The 14,996-nt window shown below is 49.3% G+C and overlaps 1 protein-coding gene across 2 annotated transcripts in view; it reads left to right on the plus strand.

Moving 5' to 3' along the window:
• The window catches only part of GBF1 (golgi brefeldin A resistant guanine nucleotide exchange factor 1), an 85,396-nt gene extending 74,045 nt beyond the window's left edge, over positions 1–11,351 (plus strand). The window contains exons 23-39 of one of the 2 annotated variants that reach the window (XM_026050557.1): positions 822–998; positions 1,465–1,529; positions 1,628–1,751; positions 2,066–2,137; positions 3,504–3,598; positions 4,056–4,209; positions 4,420–4,642; positions 5,516–5,679; positions 5,979–6,225; positions 6,640–6,839; positions 7,489–7,639; positions 7,997–8,127; positions 8,310–8,411; positions 8,955–9,068; positions 9,285–9,462; positions 9,636–9,773; positions 10,013–11,351. In XM_026050557.1, coding sequence (XP_025906342.1) covers positions 822–998; positions 1,465–1,529; positions 1,628–1,751; positions 2,066–2,137; positions 3,504–3,598; positions 4,056–4,209; positions 4,420–4,642; positions 5,516–5,679; positions 5,979–6,225; positions 6,640–6,839; positions 7,489–7,639; positions 7,997–8,127; positions 8,310–8,411; positions 8,955–9,068; positions 9,285–9,462; positions 9,636–9,773; positions 10,013–10,296 — 2,619 coding nt within the window. In that variant the 3' untranslated portion in view covers positions 10,297–11,351. The remainder of the gene's footprint in view (positions 1–821; positions 999–1,464; positions 1,530–1,627; positions 1,752–2,065; positions 2,138–3,503; positions 3,599–4,055; positions 4,210–4,419; positions 4,643–5,515; positions 5,680–5,978; positions 6,226–6,639; positions 6,840–7,488; positions 7,640–7,996; positions 8,128–8,309; positions 8,412–8,954; positions 9,069–9,284; positions 9,463–9,635; positions 9,774–10,012) is intronic. The other variant, XM_026050549.1, reaches the window with a different exon arrangement.
• The last annotated feature ends 3,645 nt before the right edge of the window (positions 11,352–14,996 follow it).

Genomic DNA, 14,996 nt, shown 5'->3' on the forward strand with positions numbered 1-14,996 from the left:
ACAAGTTTCCAGTCCTTCCTATCTCTTATCCTCTCTCTCCATTTCTTAATGAGGGAATTGGGTATGTTTTTGTCCACACAAGCAAGAGAATGGCAAAGTTCATCTCTTATCAAAAGCAGTATTGCAATGAACTTAAGCAACTCTGTAGAAATACAAGCTTATTATTATGTCTGATACTAGTTCATGTGACTGCTGGGATTTTTTGGGTTTGGGTAGGTTTTTTGGCATCATGCATTTGGTTAGTTTAAATATTTTTAGCATTCGTTCTGTGTTTTGAATAGCAGTGGATATATTGAGCAGGTTATGGAGGAGTTGTGATCCAGCAATTTTTGGCAGAAACGATATGTCGGGAATCATCAGTTCTGTTTCAAGCCTGACTGTTAACTAGTGGTGAGAATAGCTTTGTAAGTCACCCATATTTTTTTTGCTGTGGTTTTTCTCTAGTGGTGRTGCAAAATAACAGCTTTCTCCCAGAGGAGGCCTGATACTGAATAAAGTCTATTGTAGAAGGCTTTGATCCTGAAATGAGTTCTCATAGTACAAAAAATCAGTGTTAGTGAGTTTTCAGCAAGCACTTTCAGAGTGCCCTGTATCACTGTCATTCTTGGTGAGCTATATCTAGCTCTCAGTGATTCAGCTTGTATCACATAACCCACCATGCCTTCACTTTTCTGGAAAGTCTGAACTAAAGAGTTATCCGCAGCATTGTACACAGAGCCGTTGTCCTTCCCAAACCAATTCTGAACAGTCTGCCCTAATTTGTGTTGAAAAAGAAACATCTCTTGCTGACTAAATGCCACCCCCTTTTTTCTTTCCTGCAGTCTATTGAGAACCTGCCCACTGTTTTTGGAAGCAATCCCAAGGCCCATATTGCAGCGAAGACCGTGTTTCAGTTGGCCCATCGCCACGGTGACATTCTGCGGGAGGGCTGGAAAAACATCATGGAGGCCATGCTGCAGCTTTTCCGAGCCGAGCTGCTGCCCAAGGGCATGGTGGAGGTAATAACAGCCCGCCCGGGACTAACTGGAGGTGCCGAGTGGGAAGCTGGCCTTGCAGAGACCTAGTCCAAAAGGGAGGAGTGTTCTCCTGCAAAGGTCTGGCTTTGGGGGAGCGTGTACAGAGAGAGAGAGCCTGCAAAGGGCTCAGTGCTCGGGTTACCCGCAGGCTCCAGCCTCCTTCACTCAGTTCACTTTTTCTTGTTTTTATTTGGTTTGATAAATGCCAGCATTCATTTGATTTTAGCAGATTTTGAATATTGTGCACAAAAGGCATGTAACAGAGGTTACAGTGAAGTGTTAGAGGACAGCTGTGTGGCATTGCTGCACGCTTGATTAAAGGGTGTATGTGTGAGAGAGAGTTTGTTGACAATACATGGCAAGTAGGGTATARCATTACAGGTGCAACAAGAACAGATTACAAAGAAATAGGCAGTTGAACATATATGTGTTCTTGTCTGTCTTCCAGGTGGAAGATTTTGTGGATCCCAATGGCAAAATCTCTCTGCAGCGTGAGGAGACACCGTCTAACCGGTGAGTGGTACATGTGGCCCAGGCAGATGCTTTTTTCTTTTGTTGGAGAATAAAATATAAGACTTCTTGTTGCTGATACTTGCACCTTCTAATTGCAGTGGTGAATCCACAGTGCTGAGTTTTGTTAGTTGGCTCACCCTCAGTGGCCCAGAACAGTCTGGTATGAGAGGGCCATCTACAGAGACACAGGAGGCAAAGCGAACAGCTCTGGAGTGCATAAAGGTAACACATAGGCCATAGAAGAATATGCTTTTGTACACAGTAACAGTGCTGGGTGGATAATATGCTCCAGTCTGTGGGCATGTGGACCCTTTCTAAGAGGCAGGGAGGTATTTTTTTAAAACTTGTTTAGCRTTGATCAAGTCTATTAGGGGTAATTGGTTCTCACTGAGTAAACTAGCTGGCAAGAGTTTTCTGCCAGGATAGAGTGCTGTAGCCACACTCTGTGTCTCTCTGGAAATAAGCTGTGATTTTTGAGGGACCTGTTCATGTGTCTTTCCATGCCCACACACACTGCTCTCTCATATCTTTTGCAGCAATGTGATCCTGAGAAGTTGATTACAGAAAGCAAGTTCCTTCAACTTGAGTCACTCCAGGAGCTCATGAAGGTGAGAAATACTGGCTAAGGGATAGAACTGGTGATTGGAAAGGTACTGTGCATGATCATGGGTGTGCACCATGTATTCACTTAGCTCCTCGTAGGAGATCTTGAATTTGCTCAATATTTGAAACTAGTCATTAGTTCAGCTGTTACATGCGACTTCTGTGCAGGAAGCCACAATTGTTTTTGTAGCAGAGGAAAGCATTAATGTGTGTAACACATCCTAACTTAGTGGGGGTCGGGTTAAGGGTCTGAAAATGTTTGTAGCTCTGTTTAGGAGATTAAGTTGTGCTTTTTACCTTTTCTGGTGCCATATGTCTAGTGAGGCACTGGAAAAGGCCAGCTTAGATGCAGGAGTTTTGCAGAATTATTTGACTCTATTCTTCGAAGTGCTGTGGTACTTATCTGCTCTATAATAGAGCTAGACTCAGTAGTCTTGGAGCTAGAGAGGCTCATCTACCTGTAGCAGGGTGGTTACTTACCTGGTGCCTGGCGCTGGCTCTTCAAGCTGGCGTGGAGTTTGAGACTCTCCAGGCTGTGATGTGAATCTTGTGCAGCAGCTGCTTGGAAGCTCGTTGGTGCGTAGCAGGGAAACCACTTTGAAAAGTCAGTAGTGCAGTGCAGCCCAGCAGTGATGCTCTGGGTTTAGCACTTCAAACCCCAGGGACCTTTCTCTCCAGAGCCTTGTAGTTTCAAGTTCCTGTCTTACCATAGTTCATCTGGACTCATGACATTATTAAGATGTTTCCTAAAACAAAGGAAAGGTTTGTTAAGGCTTTGTGCAGAGGTTTGGAAAAGCAGGTATTRAGTTTCCAAATATAGGTTATAAATGAGGGAAACCCCAAAGAACAGTAGTTTAAACGGTTAAGACCAAACTTACTACTCAGTTCACACAAAGATCTTATGTTGCTGGCCCACCTGGAGGAGTGTTGACTCAGTTTGCATACGCCATCCCTGCCACCTCAGTTTTGAATGAACATTTTGCTGTAACTCCTTTTATGCCTCCCTTCATTTGTGAGCTAGTGGCTTAAGAAAGACACTTCCAATATTTATAGTTTTCCCTGCTTTCCTGGGTCTGCTTTTACTTCATATTCTGTTAGCAAGAAGCTGCTGGGTCTTAGGATTCCCCTCCCTAAGGGAAACTCCATTATAGTTTAACATCTTAAGTTCATAATGCAATTTGTATAATAAAAAGTATAATTTTTCATATGCTTAGCTTAGCACCCAGGTTCTGATGCATTTTTTATAGACTACACACAACCTCCTCAGGTATTGGAGTGCACATTTACTCAGAGTCAGGGCGTGTTGTTAGACTTCCCCTGACACTTTGAGGGATTTGTGGGTGACAGATGATTCCTTCCTGGCTTTTCTAGGCTCTAATCTCTGTGACTCCTGATGAAGAGACATATGATGAAGAAGATGCTGCTTTCTGCTTGGAGATGCTTCTGAGGATTGTGCTGGAGAACAGGTAGGACCTTGAAATATGTGCAGATTCCATGTAAATGTCCCTGCTCTACTGCAGCTGTTGCCTAGGCTCAAGGAATAAGTTCCTTATGTGCTGRCTTTGCCAACTTAAGCAGCATGTGGTTGTAATTTCAGGCTTTAGCAATTCCACTCCAGCATGTGTAAACAGAGAGACTATTCACCCATGAGTTATTGCTTGATATCCTGAGATTTGGAGAACACAAACTAAATTCTAGAGGGAGAATGGGCTCTCCCACCTGGTTGCTTCATGAATAATGAAGTAAATAAAAAGAAGCTTGTGGGCCTTGTTATTTCTGTGTGTCTGCTAGTATGTCCCTGCCTGAGCTCTTTCACTGAAATAATGAAGTATTAGGTTGTCTGCAGCTCTGGGAGAGGTAGCTGGATCCTTCTTGTCTCATCTTCTTTCATTCTGCCCTTTCTCTCCTCCTTGTTGTGGCTAGGGACCGTGTGACCTGTGTATGGCAAACTGTCCGAGATCACCTCTACCATCTCTGCGTTCACGCTGTGGAGTTCTGCTTCCTGGTGGAGAGGGCAGTGGTGGGACTGCTGAGACTGGCAATTCGGCTCCTTCGTCGGGAAGAAATCAGTGCACAGGTAAGGGATTTATTCAGGACAGTCACTGAGTTTGTGGCTACAGTTGGCAACTCAAGAAACCAGTCGCTGTTATACAGACCCACATTTAACCTCTGTTCTGCAGGTGACAACAGAACAGCTGTTACAAATAGCATTAAAAAAATAAGGGGGACTTGGAATACAGTGTAAATAATAGAGTCCGTTATTCTTGCCCTTTCCTTTCTTGGTCAGGTTCTCCTCTCGCTACGTATCCTGCTCATGATGAAGCCAAATGTGCTTTCCAGAGTTAGCCATGAGGTTGCCTATGGCCTCCATGAACTCTTGAAGACCAACGCTGCCAACATTCATACTGGGGATGACTGGTACACGCTCTTCACCCTCCTGGAGTGTATTGGGTCTGGAGTGAAGCCGCCTGCAGCCCTACAGGTTACAGCAAGGGCAGATAATGACACAGGTAAGACAGGCCTAGCTTTTGCTAGGAAATCTGATGCCCTGCCTGCCAGATAAGCAGCTGCTTCTTCAAGCTTTTCAATTAGCAAAGGGCACTGCAAGAAAACAAAGCTGATATTAAACTACATTAGCAGGATTAAAGACCAGCACCTGCTGTTCACTCGTACACCATAGTCTGTCCCTGTCTCTACTCTGCCATCTCTTCCTACTCCCTGAGCAGCAGTCCAGGTGCTTGTCCCTGGGGGAGCAGTGGGAGGAAAACTGATATCAGTTGTAGCAGCTGTAGAAGGTCTTCGCTCTGCCCAAAGAGTATTTTCTGGTGGTTGTGGTCTGGTGCCTAGGGTAATATAGCCTTAATCTCTCATCTGGGTGTGTAATGTAAACTCAGCTGTCGTTTCTGTCGTGCTTGCTTCTCTTGTGAGACTGTTCTCTTCTATCCCTTTTTTAAGAATCTTGCAAAGGGAGTTGATTTCTTTTTAAAACCATTTGTTTTCGGAGTGCCTGAGCCATTCTGCCAAGACCAACCCACTATTTCCTACTTTTCTTGGCAGCATTAGAAGTCTGTTCATGTTCCCCTTCAACTGGCTGGCAGTGTATTTGAGGTTGGCAGCTTCAGACCTCTACAGGAAACACCAAAAACTTTGCTAGAGGATTTCATTTGTGTCACTACTTTTCTAGATCTAGCTTGCTAGGTCCTGTGATAGTTGTTTTTCCTCTGCCAGTAGGAGAGGCCTGGCCTGTTTCTTCCAGTATCCACTGGTAGTTCTCAGCTGACTCAGATCTGACTAATCTGCATTGGTTCTCCATTAATCCCACAGCTCCTCGCCAGAGTTCTTCTTTTGGCTTTGGTCTTAAACCCTTGCCTTATGTCTTGAAGGTGCTCAGTCAGATAGCGAAGTCTCCTCCTCCTACCATCCAAGTGACACGAGCCTGGACCGTGGCTACACCTCTGATTCAGAAGTTTACACTGACCATGGGAAGCAAGGCAAGATGCATCGCTCAGTGACAGATGTGGATATGATGAACAGTGGCTGGCTGGTGGTGAGTAGTGGCTGGGCCTCTGCTGCCTGAAATAGATTACTCCTGGTGTGGGTGTGGGAAGAGGATGTGGTAGAGAAAGAAAGAATAAGATGGTAAAAGAGCAAAGATGAGGCAACAATGTCAAGGGAGGATGGGGAATAGATGCAAATGGAGAGTGGAAGGCCAGGAGCAAATATGGGAGAAGAAATAGGTCCTGTTAAAGTAGTATCACCTGTTAGTTTCTGAAGAAAGGCCCTTCAGCATTTGCATGATGTCCTGCTTTTGACACTTTCCTGCTGCCCTCTTGCTGTGCCTTGCAGGTGGGAAAGGATGACATTGACACCTCTCGACCCAGCGCTGGGCTCAGCAGGCTGGGACCGTCTCCTCTTGTCAACCAGTACAGCCTAACTGTGGGGCTGGACTTGGGCCCTCATGATACAAAGTCTCTCATGAAGTGTGTGGAGTCCCTGTCCTTCATCGTGCGAGATGCTGCCCATGTGACACCTGAGAACTTTGAACTCTGTGTCAAAACCATCCGCATCTTCGTGGAGGCGAGCCTGAATGGGGGTGAGGTGGCTCGTGGTTTCACAGCTAAGACTAGGCTGGGGCTAGACTAGGCAGCAAGCTAGAATATGTGAAGTACACTGCCAAGGAAGGAGCCCCCCATCTCCAACAGATGGTCTCCCATGAGAATAGTCTTCTGGCTTGGGCTAGCAGGAGGGACCTTATTGCTGTATTTGGGGCTGGAGGGAGGCCTGCAGTTGACATGGAATTAGCAGTGACAGCAGGGATCATGATTGCCAGTTTTTGCTGAAGGTTCATCCTGAGGGGCTCTGGGTGCATCTTCAAGTGGGCAGCAGTCACTTTACTGGACAGGGCTGTCCATTGGGGATATCCAAAGATGATTGTTGCATGGACTGAAAGGCAGAACATTTTGTTGTGGGGCTTATAGGTGATACTCTACTGCCTTTCCCTTTCTAGGCTACAAGTCCCAGGAGAAGAGGGGGAAGAGCCACAGATACGACAGCAAATCCAACCGGTTAAAAAAAAAGCCAAAGGAGAGCTCCATGCGGCGATCCCGGGCCTCGAGTCAGCACCAGGCCCATGCACACAGTGATGAGGACGAGGATGAGAGCATCCCTGCCAGCTACCACACTGTGTCTTTACAGGTTAGTCAGGACGTAAGTATAGCAAGGATTTCCTCCTCTCCTTTCCTCGGGGCCTGGTTAGGGAATTGTTGGGATTCTGCATAGTGGGAGGGCAGACTGTATTTAGTATTAATGGCTGCTGAGTGGCAAGGGGTGGGTCTGGTGACAGCATCTGCTTCTGGGAGCAAGAGAGGAAGAGTATGATTTGGTTAGGAGGAGGAGGAAGATTGTCAGGGGGAGTCCTCTGATGAAGCCAGGAGGATGGGTGTCTGGAAYTGAGAGTTGTTGCAGAAGGCAAGGCGGGTGTAGGACAAGAGCGGGTGTAGGACAAAAAAAGAGGTTGTCCCTGCATAGCATAGATGAATCACTGTTTTCTCCCTCAGCCTGGGATGGTCTATGCAAGGAATGGCTCCATTTTTTTCTCACTCAGCCCTGTGATGCTATTTCTTGAGAACTGGGATGATGCAGCTACTGTCTGACAGAGATTTCACTGAAAGTGCTGGCACTTGTCCACTTAGGGAGCACACAGGCCTRATAGTATCCCCGTAGTTGTTCATGGATGTGGGAAAGCACGGCTGAGTTGCTGGGATCCTTTCAGCCTTCATTTGGGGAAGAGCGGAGATCAGGTTTGCTTCAAGAGCTCAAATTCTGTTWGTTGCTTAATGTGATGCTTGACTTGCAGCTGCTGGACCTCATGCACACCTTGCACACTCGAGCCGCCACCATCTACAGCTCCTGGGCAGAGGAGCAACGCCATCTAGAGCCTGCCGGGAGGAAAATCGAAGCAGATTCCCGAACTCTGTGGTCCAACTGCTGGTGTCCTTTGCTACAGGGTAAAGCCATCCCTTGGGAAGAGAGTGAGATGAGAGACTTCAAGACAGGGACAGCTGAGGAGCCAAATACTAGCTGCAGAAAGCAGAGGAGACTGTTTTTAGAGTTTGTGTAATTGAAAAAGGGCTTGGGTCTGATCCAGAAAGTTATCTTTAGCATGAGTTTGGCCACCAGTTTGCTCCTAGACCTGACAGTAGATTCCCAGTCTGTGGCCTGGAATAAGTGTTTCCTATAGAGAGTCTTCATTAGCCTCTTCCCCTTCGGCTCAGTGTTGTGGTTATTCTTATAATATGACTTCCCTGGGGATGTGGGGATGTTCTTCCTCCCTGGGGGCTCTGCCCTGACTCGCTCTCTCGCAGGGATTGCGTGGCTGTGCTGCGATGCCCGGCGCCAGGTACGGATGCAGGCGCTCACTTACTTGCAGCGAGCCCTCCTGGTACATGACCTGCAGGCCCTGGATGCCCTGGAGTGGGAATCCTGCTTCAACAAGGTAACCTCCTAGCCAGGCTGGGCATGTGGGCAGGACAACAGTGTTCTGAAGAGCACTGCTGAACACAGGAATGGCTTCTGCCATCTCTGTCTAGAAACGAGTCCCAGAAGAAAGCCAGCTCCTTCCTGTAATGTTTCCTGTGTAAATACTCCCATGAAATATCAGTGTCAATGATCCAACAGGTGCTGTTCCCTCTGCTAACAAAGCTCCTCGAGAATATCAGCCCAGCCGATGTTGGAGGGATGGAAGAGACCAGGATGAGAGCTTCAACACTGCTTTCCAAGGTGAACTTAAGGTTGCCTGAAAGCTCAGGGAAGAGCATGAGTGTCAGCATGACCAAACTCTGTTTGCTCTGTTAGCTTCTTGGCAGCTCTGATGTGTTCTGGTGTCAGTTTGATAGTCAGACTGCCCTCAGTGCTGGGTTTCTCCACTGCTTTTTGCTGCCAGGTCATGCCAGKTTTTTTTTCCCCAAAACTGTCTCCTTGATGCTGGCTTTCAGAAATGCTGGCCAGAAGGAGTTTGACTTTTGAAGGATAGGGATTATTTCATCTAGCATTAGCTGAAGATTGATTCTAGTGGAAAAAAAGAGGCAAGTCAGACGGCTGTTGCAGAGTGGCTTGGAAGAAGTGATGATGCAGACTTGAATGGTCTCCTGCAAAGGAAACAAGATGCCTTCCTGCATGTGTGGCTCAGAGGAGTGGCAGTATCTACCATTCTGGCTGGGCCTGCACATGCCTCTGGCTTGCCACGAGGAAGGTGAATTCTACATTTGCAAGACTGGCTGCTGAGCTATGAGCCCTGTTGACTATAGCTGTGCTCTTTTCTAGGTGTTCTTGCAGCATCTCTCCCCACTTCTCTCACTGACCACCTTTGCTGCCCTGTGGCTGACAATCCTGGACTTTATGGACAAATACATGCATGCTGGCTCCAGTGACTTATTGGTAAGGTGTCAAAAGTGAGGCTGCAGTGCTTTTAACAACCATTTTCAGGGTGTGCTTTTGTTTTGTGTGGTGGTGGTGGTTGTTGTTGATGTGTTTTATCCCTTCCTTTCAAACCCTCATTCCATGGTTTATCACTTTGGTTTCACTTAGCTGTTTTGGACATTTATTCATTGCTATGTCCCGTCTCCCRGTTCTGAGAAGTGTCTCTGATTACAGCTGGAGGCCATCCCGGAGTCTCTGAAGAATATGCTGCTTGTAATGGATACAGCTGGAATATTCCACAGTGCTGACTCGCGGACAGGATACTCAGATCTTTGGGAAATCACCTGGGAGCGGATCGACTGCTTCTTACCTAGACTGCGAGATGAGCTCTTCAAACAGACAGTTATCCAGGGTATGGAGGAGCGAGGAATCCCAGGAACTAGGTTTTGCTTATACTTCTACCCAGTTTCAGTAGTGCCTGAATGTTGGTGAGGTGATAGGTGCAGGAGGCCCTGAGAGCTTGGTGTGGAAAGGGCTGAGCCCAAGCGGCAGTTCACTTGCTAATTCCATGTTTCATTTGTGTAGATACTGTCCCCAGCGTACCAGTGGAACAGCACCCTCAGAAATCAATGGTGTCTGCCTTACCCCCCTCTCCTGCAGGGGATGTGAGACCAGCCACTCACACGGCACCTCTGGAGAAGCTGTGTGAACCGGGTGTCAGTGGTGAGTCCCATTTTCTTCTCTCYGGGAGCGTGATCCCTGTCATGGTGGAGGGGATCTGCTTTTCCTTGGTTTAGCATGATCTGCAGTGACCAGGTCTGTTGTGTTGTGGAACTGTTTTGTTTGCAAATAGACAGATTCTGGCTTTCTCGATGAAGCTGTTTGGGTGTTTGGGTTGGGACCTGAAAGGTGACTTTGTCAAAGCCTGTGTAAGGATCTGTTTTATCTCCGTGTTTTTCCAGAGTCCGAGAGAGCCGCTGCACCCAGTTCACCCATCAGCACCCCTGCCTCTCCTTCTTTCTCAGCATCAGCTCCAACGAAGACAAGTCCCGTTACAGACATATCTCCTACAACAGCACAGCCACCACTCATCCTGCARCCTCTTGCCTCTCCCCTGCAGGTTGGCGTGCCACCTATGTCTCTGCCAATCATTCTCAACCCAGCACTAATAGAAGCCACCTCTCCTGTTCCACTCCTAGCTACTCCACGGCCCACTGACCCTGTGACAACCTCTGAAGTCAATTAGTTTGAAGGTGTCTGAGAACTGTCTGCTAAGGAAGCTGTATGGGTGGAAGATGCTGGCCAAATGTTCCCTAGGAGCGGGCATATTTGTTTTAGAAGATGATGCTAACCTTAGCAGAAGGGCAATTGCTGCAGTCCACTTGGAGCTTATCAGATCCTGCTCCCTTCTTGTGGCAATTGCCTGGAAATCCCTGGCTGCTGCTTTCCCAGAGTGTTGCCCACTTCCACCGACCAGTCTCCTTGCCTTCACAATCTCAGGGGCCAGGCAGTAGCCACACGCAGCAGCCTGGGACCAAGCCACCATCACTTCAGTTGGAAAAGAGAGGAGAAACTTCAGTGTAACACCAGAGACAGGCTAGAGTGAAGTCTGCCTCTTTGATTATTCAGTCCAGTTCCTGAACAATTTCCAAGCTTTCCTGCCCATGCTTCTGATCGCACAGCTTTGTTTGAGCTCTGGGCATGCCTGGGCTCAGCAGGGTGAGAATTCTGCTTAGAAATGTGGATTAGTTACAGTCCAGCTCCCAACATGCTATGTAGAACTTTTAGTCTGCTGTAGCTCTGTGCTTTCCTTCTGGGACATGCATCATGGCAATGTAGTAGCAAGACAGGGAGTGGAGAGAAGGGAAGGCTCGTGCTGCCCTCCTTCCTTCTCCTGTGAACGTGGGTTTTACGGGTTGAGGGATAAAATTGAGACAGCTCTGCCTGTTTATGCAGATGAGAAGGAAACAGAGACTGGGGAGCAGAGCAGCATGGCCATCTCTTAAACAGCATTTGGGAGCTACTTCTGTGGTGCACAACAGTGCTGTGGTCCTCACCACATGCTATATTGGTCTCTCGGTGTCCAGCCCCAGGGCTGTGTCTTCAGTTCTCTTGGAAGGCCACTGGGATGTGTGGCACAGGCGTATAGGTGCCTGACAAGCTCTGTTGTGCTGAGGAACAGCCYTTCTCGTGCAAGTTCACACAGGGAGCCCACCTGCTCCTCTACCTAGAGTGGTCCCACAGCCTGGAACCGAAGCCCCGCTAGCCATTCCTTTGCTTCTCCCTTGCTGCAGTCCTTCTCTTCCACCCCGTCATGCCTAGAGCAGAGCTAGCTGCCTGGCAAGTGCTGCATTTCAGTTCTTCCTCCTGACATCTGAATTAGCCAGCTAAATCCTCAATAATACCAATCTCAGAAATCCCACTGGTGACTAGGAGGGGCATGGGCTTGGCTTCAACCCAGTGTGTACTGTATTGAGAAGAACCTAAGGTTGGGTTGGGAGTAGAGCCAGTGTACATAGAGTAAATGGCTACAAATCCAATGGACTTTTTACAGTGTAATAAATGCATCCTGTAAATGAACACTCCACTGTGGTGCACCTCTTCTGTTCTTCTGCAGCTCAGAGCTTTAGGACGAGTGGAGAGTTTGACTGCCAACATGCTGTGCCCCCTGCCAGCCCCCCGGCTCGATATGGGGGGACTCTGCAATAGTGTGCCCTGACTGGGGGGTGCATGGAGAGACTTGCCCTAACAAATAGCCAGCTCATCTGGCTGCAGGGCTGCAGGGGAGGCTGGCTGTCAAGAAGCTAAACAAATTGTTCCCGTCATGGGCAAAGTGGAGCTGTAACATCATTAGATTGCCCTGTTTGGGGCAAAAATTTATTGTCAGCTATGAAGCTGTTGGTGTTAGGCTGATGTGTGCTCCTGCTCAGCCAGACCAGAGGGCAGAAACCAGCCCTGGGGCATTTGACCATGCAGTGTTTGAGCAGCTGGTGTGTCCGTGTCTCCTGCAGACCTCAGGGACAACCTGGCTGGCTTCTGGAAGAGGCACTGTCTGTTTTCTGTCTGGTTAGGAAGAAATCCTCATTGTCACTGACTGGAATTGAACATGAGAAGGGCATGACACATCCTGGGCTCCTCCAGGACTAATCCCAGCTGTGGATATGGACAAGCACATGTTACTTCCTGCCTGACCTTTTCTCTGCTTTGTCTTGTGACAAGCTCTGCACGGAATAAAAGCTGTAGGTGAGATGGAGAGACACTGATGCCTATCAATAGGGCTGGATTTGTGTAACTGTCGTTGCCTAGTGATATATCTGGGAATAACACACGTTGAAGCCTCCCCTGTTGAGGATGGTCAGCGCTGGTAATCCTTGGTGCTGCTGAGAGCAAAAGCAGACAGGTAAGGCTACAGATGCCAATCAAGATGAGGTATGGATACCTATTGGGGATTGCTGTCAATAGGTATGGCAGGCAATAGGCACTGGTGCCTCTCCACACCGTGGAGAGGGGCATGGGTGCCAGTCGCCATCAGTGCTGACTGCAGGGAAGCACCCCGCTAGAGAGGAAGCTACAGGTGCCTCGAGCTCCTCGCCGGGGGGATCCTGGTGCCTGGTCATAGAGGGATCCACAGAGCAACGTCCAGGACTGCAGYGCTGAGCGCCACGAGCCACCCCCGGGCTGAAGTGCTGGGAGCTGCGGCTGAGGAGCCGCGGGCACCGGGGGTCCCGCGAGCCCCTCTCCCCCGTGGCAGCACTGGGGGGGCCCGTGGCTGCCGCCAGGGTTAGGCACCTAGAGCAGCACGAGGCACCGGTGCCATCCCCCTCTCCAGGGTCCCAGACGGCGCCTACAGGCCCGATAAAGGGAAGGGTGTTCAAAACTTGAAGTTTGAACTGTGTGAGAGAAAAGACTAACTGTTGTGCAATGGCAGTGTGATGCGCAGGGTAGGAAAGTCCCATTAATGAGTTTTGGTTCTTTTACTGGATTCTGCTGTTGTTTATGCATAYTCCCAGCATTTCTTGGAACATTTTCACTGCTGTTCCTCCCTTTCCGCTGCTTCCACAGTCATGGCCTCCTTGCGCTATGCTTAGACATTTTCATCCATGTATGTAAATCCTTATACTGCTTGTCCATTGCCCTTTTAAACCCAGCCCATCTCTCTGGTTTGTATTTCTAAACCTTGACTCCTCTTTACACTCCTGTTTTTCTAAGTTGTCTCCAAACTGCTCACTTGAGATGATTAACTCCTTGAAGCTATTGCTCAACTGAAAAGTGCTTTCACGGCARCATTGCTGCCCTCTGATCCTGGGGACAATCCTGTCAGTTAATGGCAAAGCTCAGTTTTTCCAGCTGCCTGGTTGCTTGGGGGATGCTGTGTGTTTAAGCTGTGTTTACAAACAGTTCCTTCGTAGAGTGCATCGTCTTAATGCAGACAGTTCTGGTGCAAAGCAAAAGCTTGTGGAGGAAACTGCAGGAAAGGAGACTGGAATGGAAAGAATGTAGATACAGGCAGAACTGCATTTTAATCAGTTTTCACTACACAACTGCAATCAGGAATGGATTGAGAGAAAAAAAACAGGCATTCCTTTCTACATTGGTGGTAGGATGCTGGAATAAAGGAGGTTTCATATGCTGTTATAGAAGAAGGTACAGAGGAACATGCCTTTTAATGCAAGCTCTAAGGAGATGAAGGACCAGCTGAAAGGTGGCGAGTGCTGTAATCTCATTTTAGTGCATCAAGCCTCACAAACTGCTTGTAACAAATGCCATAACAGACCATCATGCTCTCAACAACCGTTGGTGTTCACAGCACTACTGCTTAAATTTATCTCAGCATATATTTCCCTACACTTGAATTTCTCTTTYGTTTTTATAGGCCTGACTCACTGCTGTTCCACAGGTTGGTCCTCACAGTAGTTTGGCTTTGCTGATCTTGTTCCAAATTACAGTAAGAGCTTCTGCAACTGAAACAGAACAGAACTATGTATCAAGGATACCTTCAATCTGAAATAATGCTAATGTTAATCAGATTTGACTCAACACTGGTCCGTCTGCTCAGAAGGCCTAGACTCTGGGTAAGATTGGCACCCAGCTGCCCACAAGCAGCCGTGGGGCTAGGGCGCCTGGGTGTCGAGGTACGAGAAAGGGAAACCTGGCTCCTGCCCCCTTGCCATGAGCTCCGCGAGAGGAAGTCATGCTTCCTCTTTCATTTTCGGTTTCCCACCTATGAAAAAGGAAACTTGTTGCGGCAGCCGGGCAACTTGTTGATGGGCAGCTGCTCAACTTAATAAGCAGTTGAGCAATCTGGGCAAGGGCTCTGGGAGAGAACTGAAGCTGAAGGGGCAGAGCTTGTAGAGGGCRAGCAGCTTGGAGCTTTGCAGAGCCCAGCTGCCTGCTGGCCCTTAGGCAGAGGCGCGAGGCAGCCTCCCTGCTCCAAGGGCAGGCCGGGCTCCTGCTACCCCGCTGCCCTCCCTTGAAGCGGCCTGGGCTGGGCGAGCAGAGCTGCGGGGCCCTCCTGGGGGGCTGATCTGGGGGCTGCCCCTCCTGCCTCAGCACCGCACTGTGAGGGGTGACCGTGACCCCCCCCCCTCCTGGGGGGCAGAGGGACTCCCCAGCACCCCCTGTCCCCGTGGGTTCAGTGGGGATGGAGGCTGCTCCTGGTCGCAGTCCCAGCGAGCTGGTGGCAGCTGCCGCAGGGGCCTGGCCGTGCCCGGAGCTGCTCCTGGGTGCAGGGCCGCAGGGGCTGGAGCGGCTGCCCCCTGACCTCGGCTCCCCTGCCCCCCGAACCCGGCCCTGCTGTGCCCCGCACCAGGCGCTGCCCTCCCCGCTGGGGCGGCCGGGGTCTCCCTGCCCCCGGGGCCGCGGGGTCTCGGGGTCTCCCTGCCCCCGGGGCCGCGGGGTCTCCCTGCCCCCGGGGCCGCGGGGTCTCCCTGCCCCCGGGGTCTCGGG

The sequence above is a fragment of the Nothoprocta perdicaria genome, unplaced genomic scaffold (genome assembly GCF_003342845.1).
Source record: "Nothoprocta perdicaria isolate Ctin4 unplaced genomic scaffold, notPer1 scaffold_110, whole genome shotgun sequence".
NCBI lineage: Eukaryota > Metazoa > Chordata > Aves > Tinamiformes > Tinamidae > Nothoprocta > Nothoprocta perdicaria.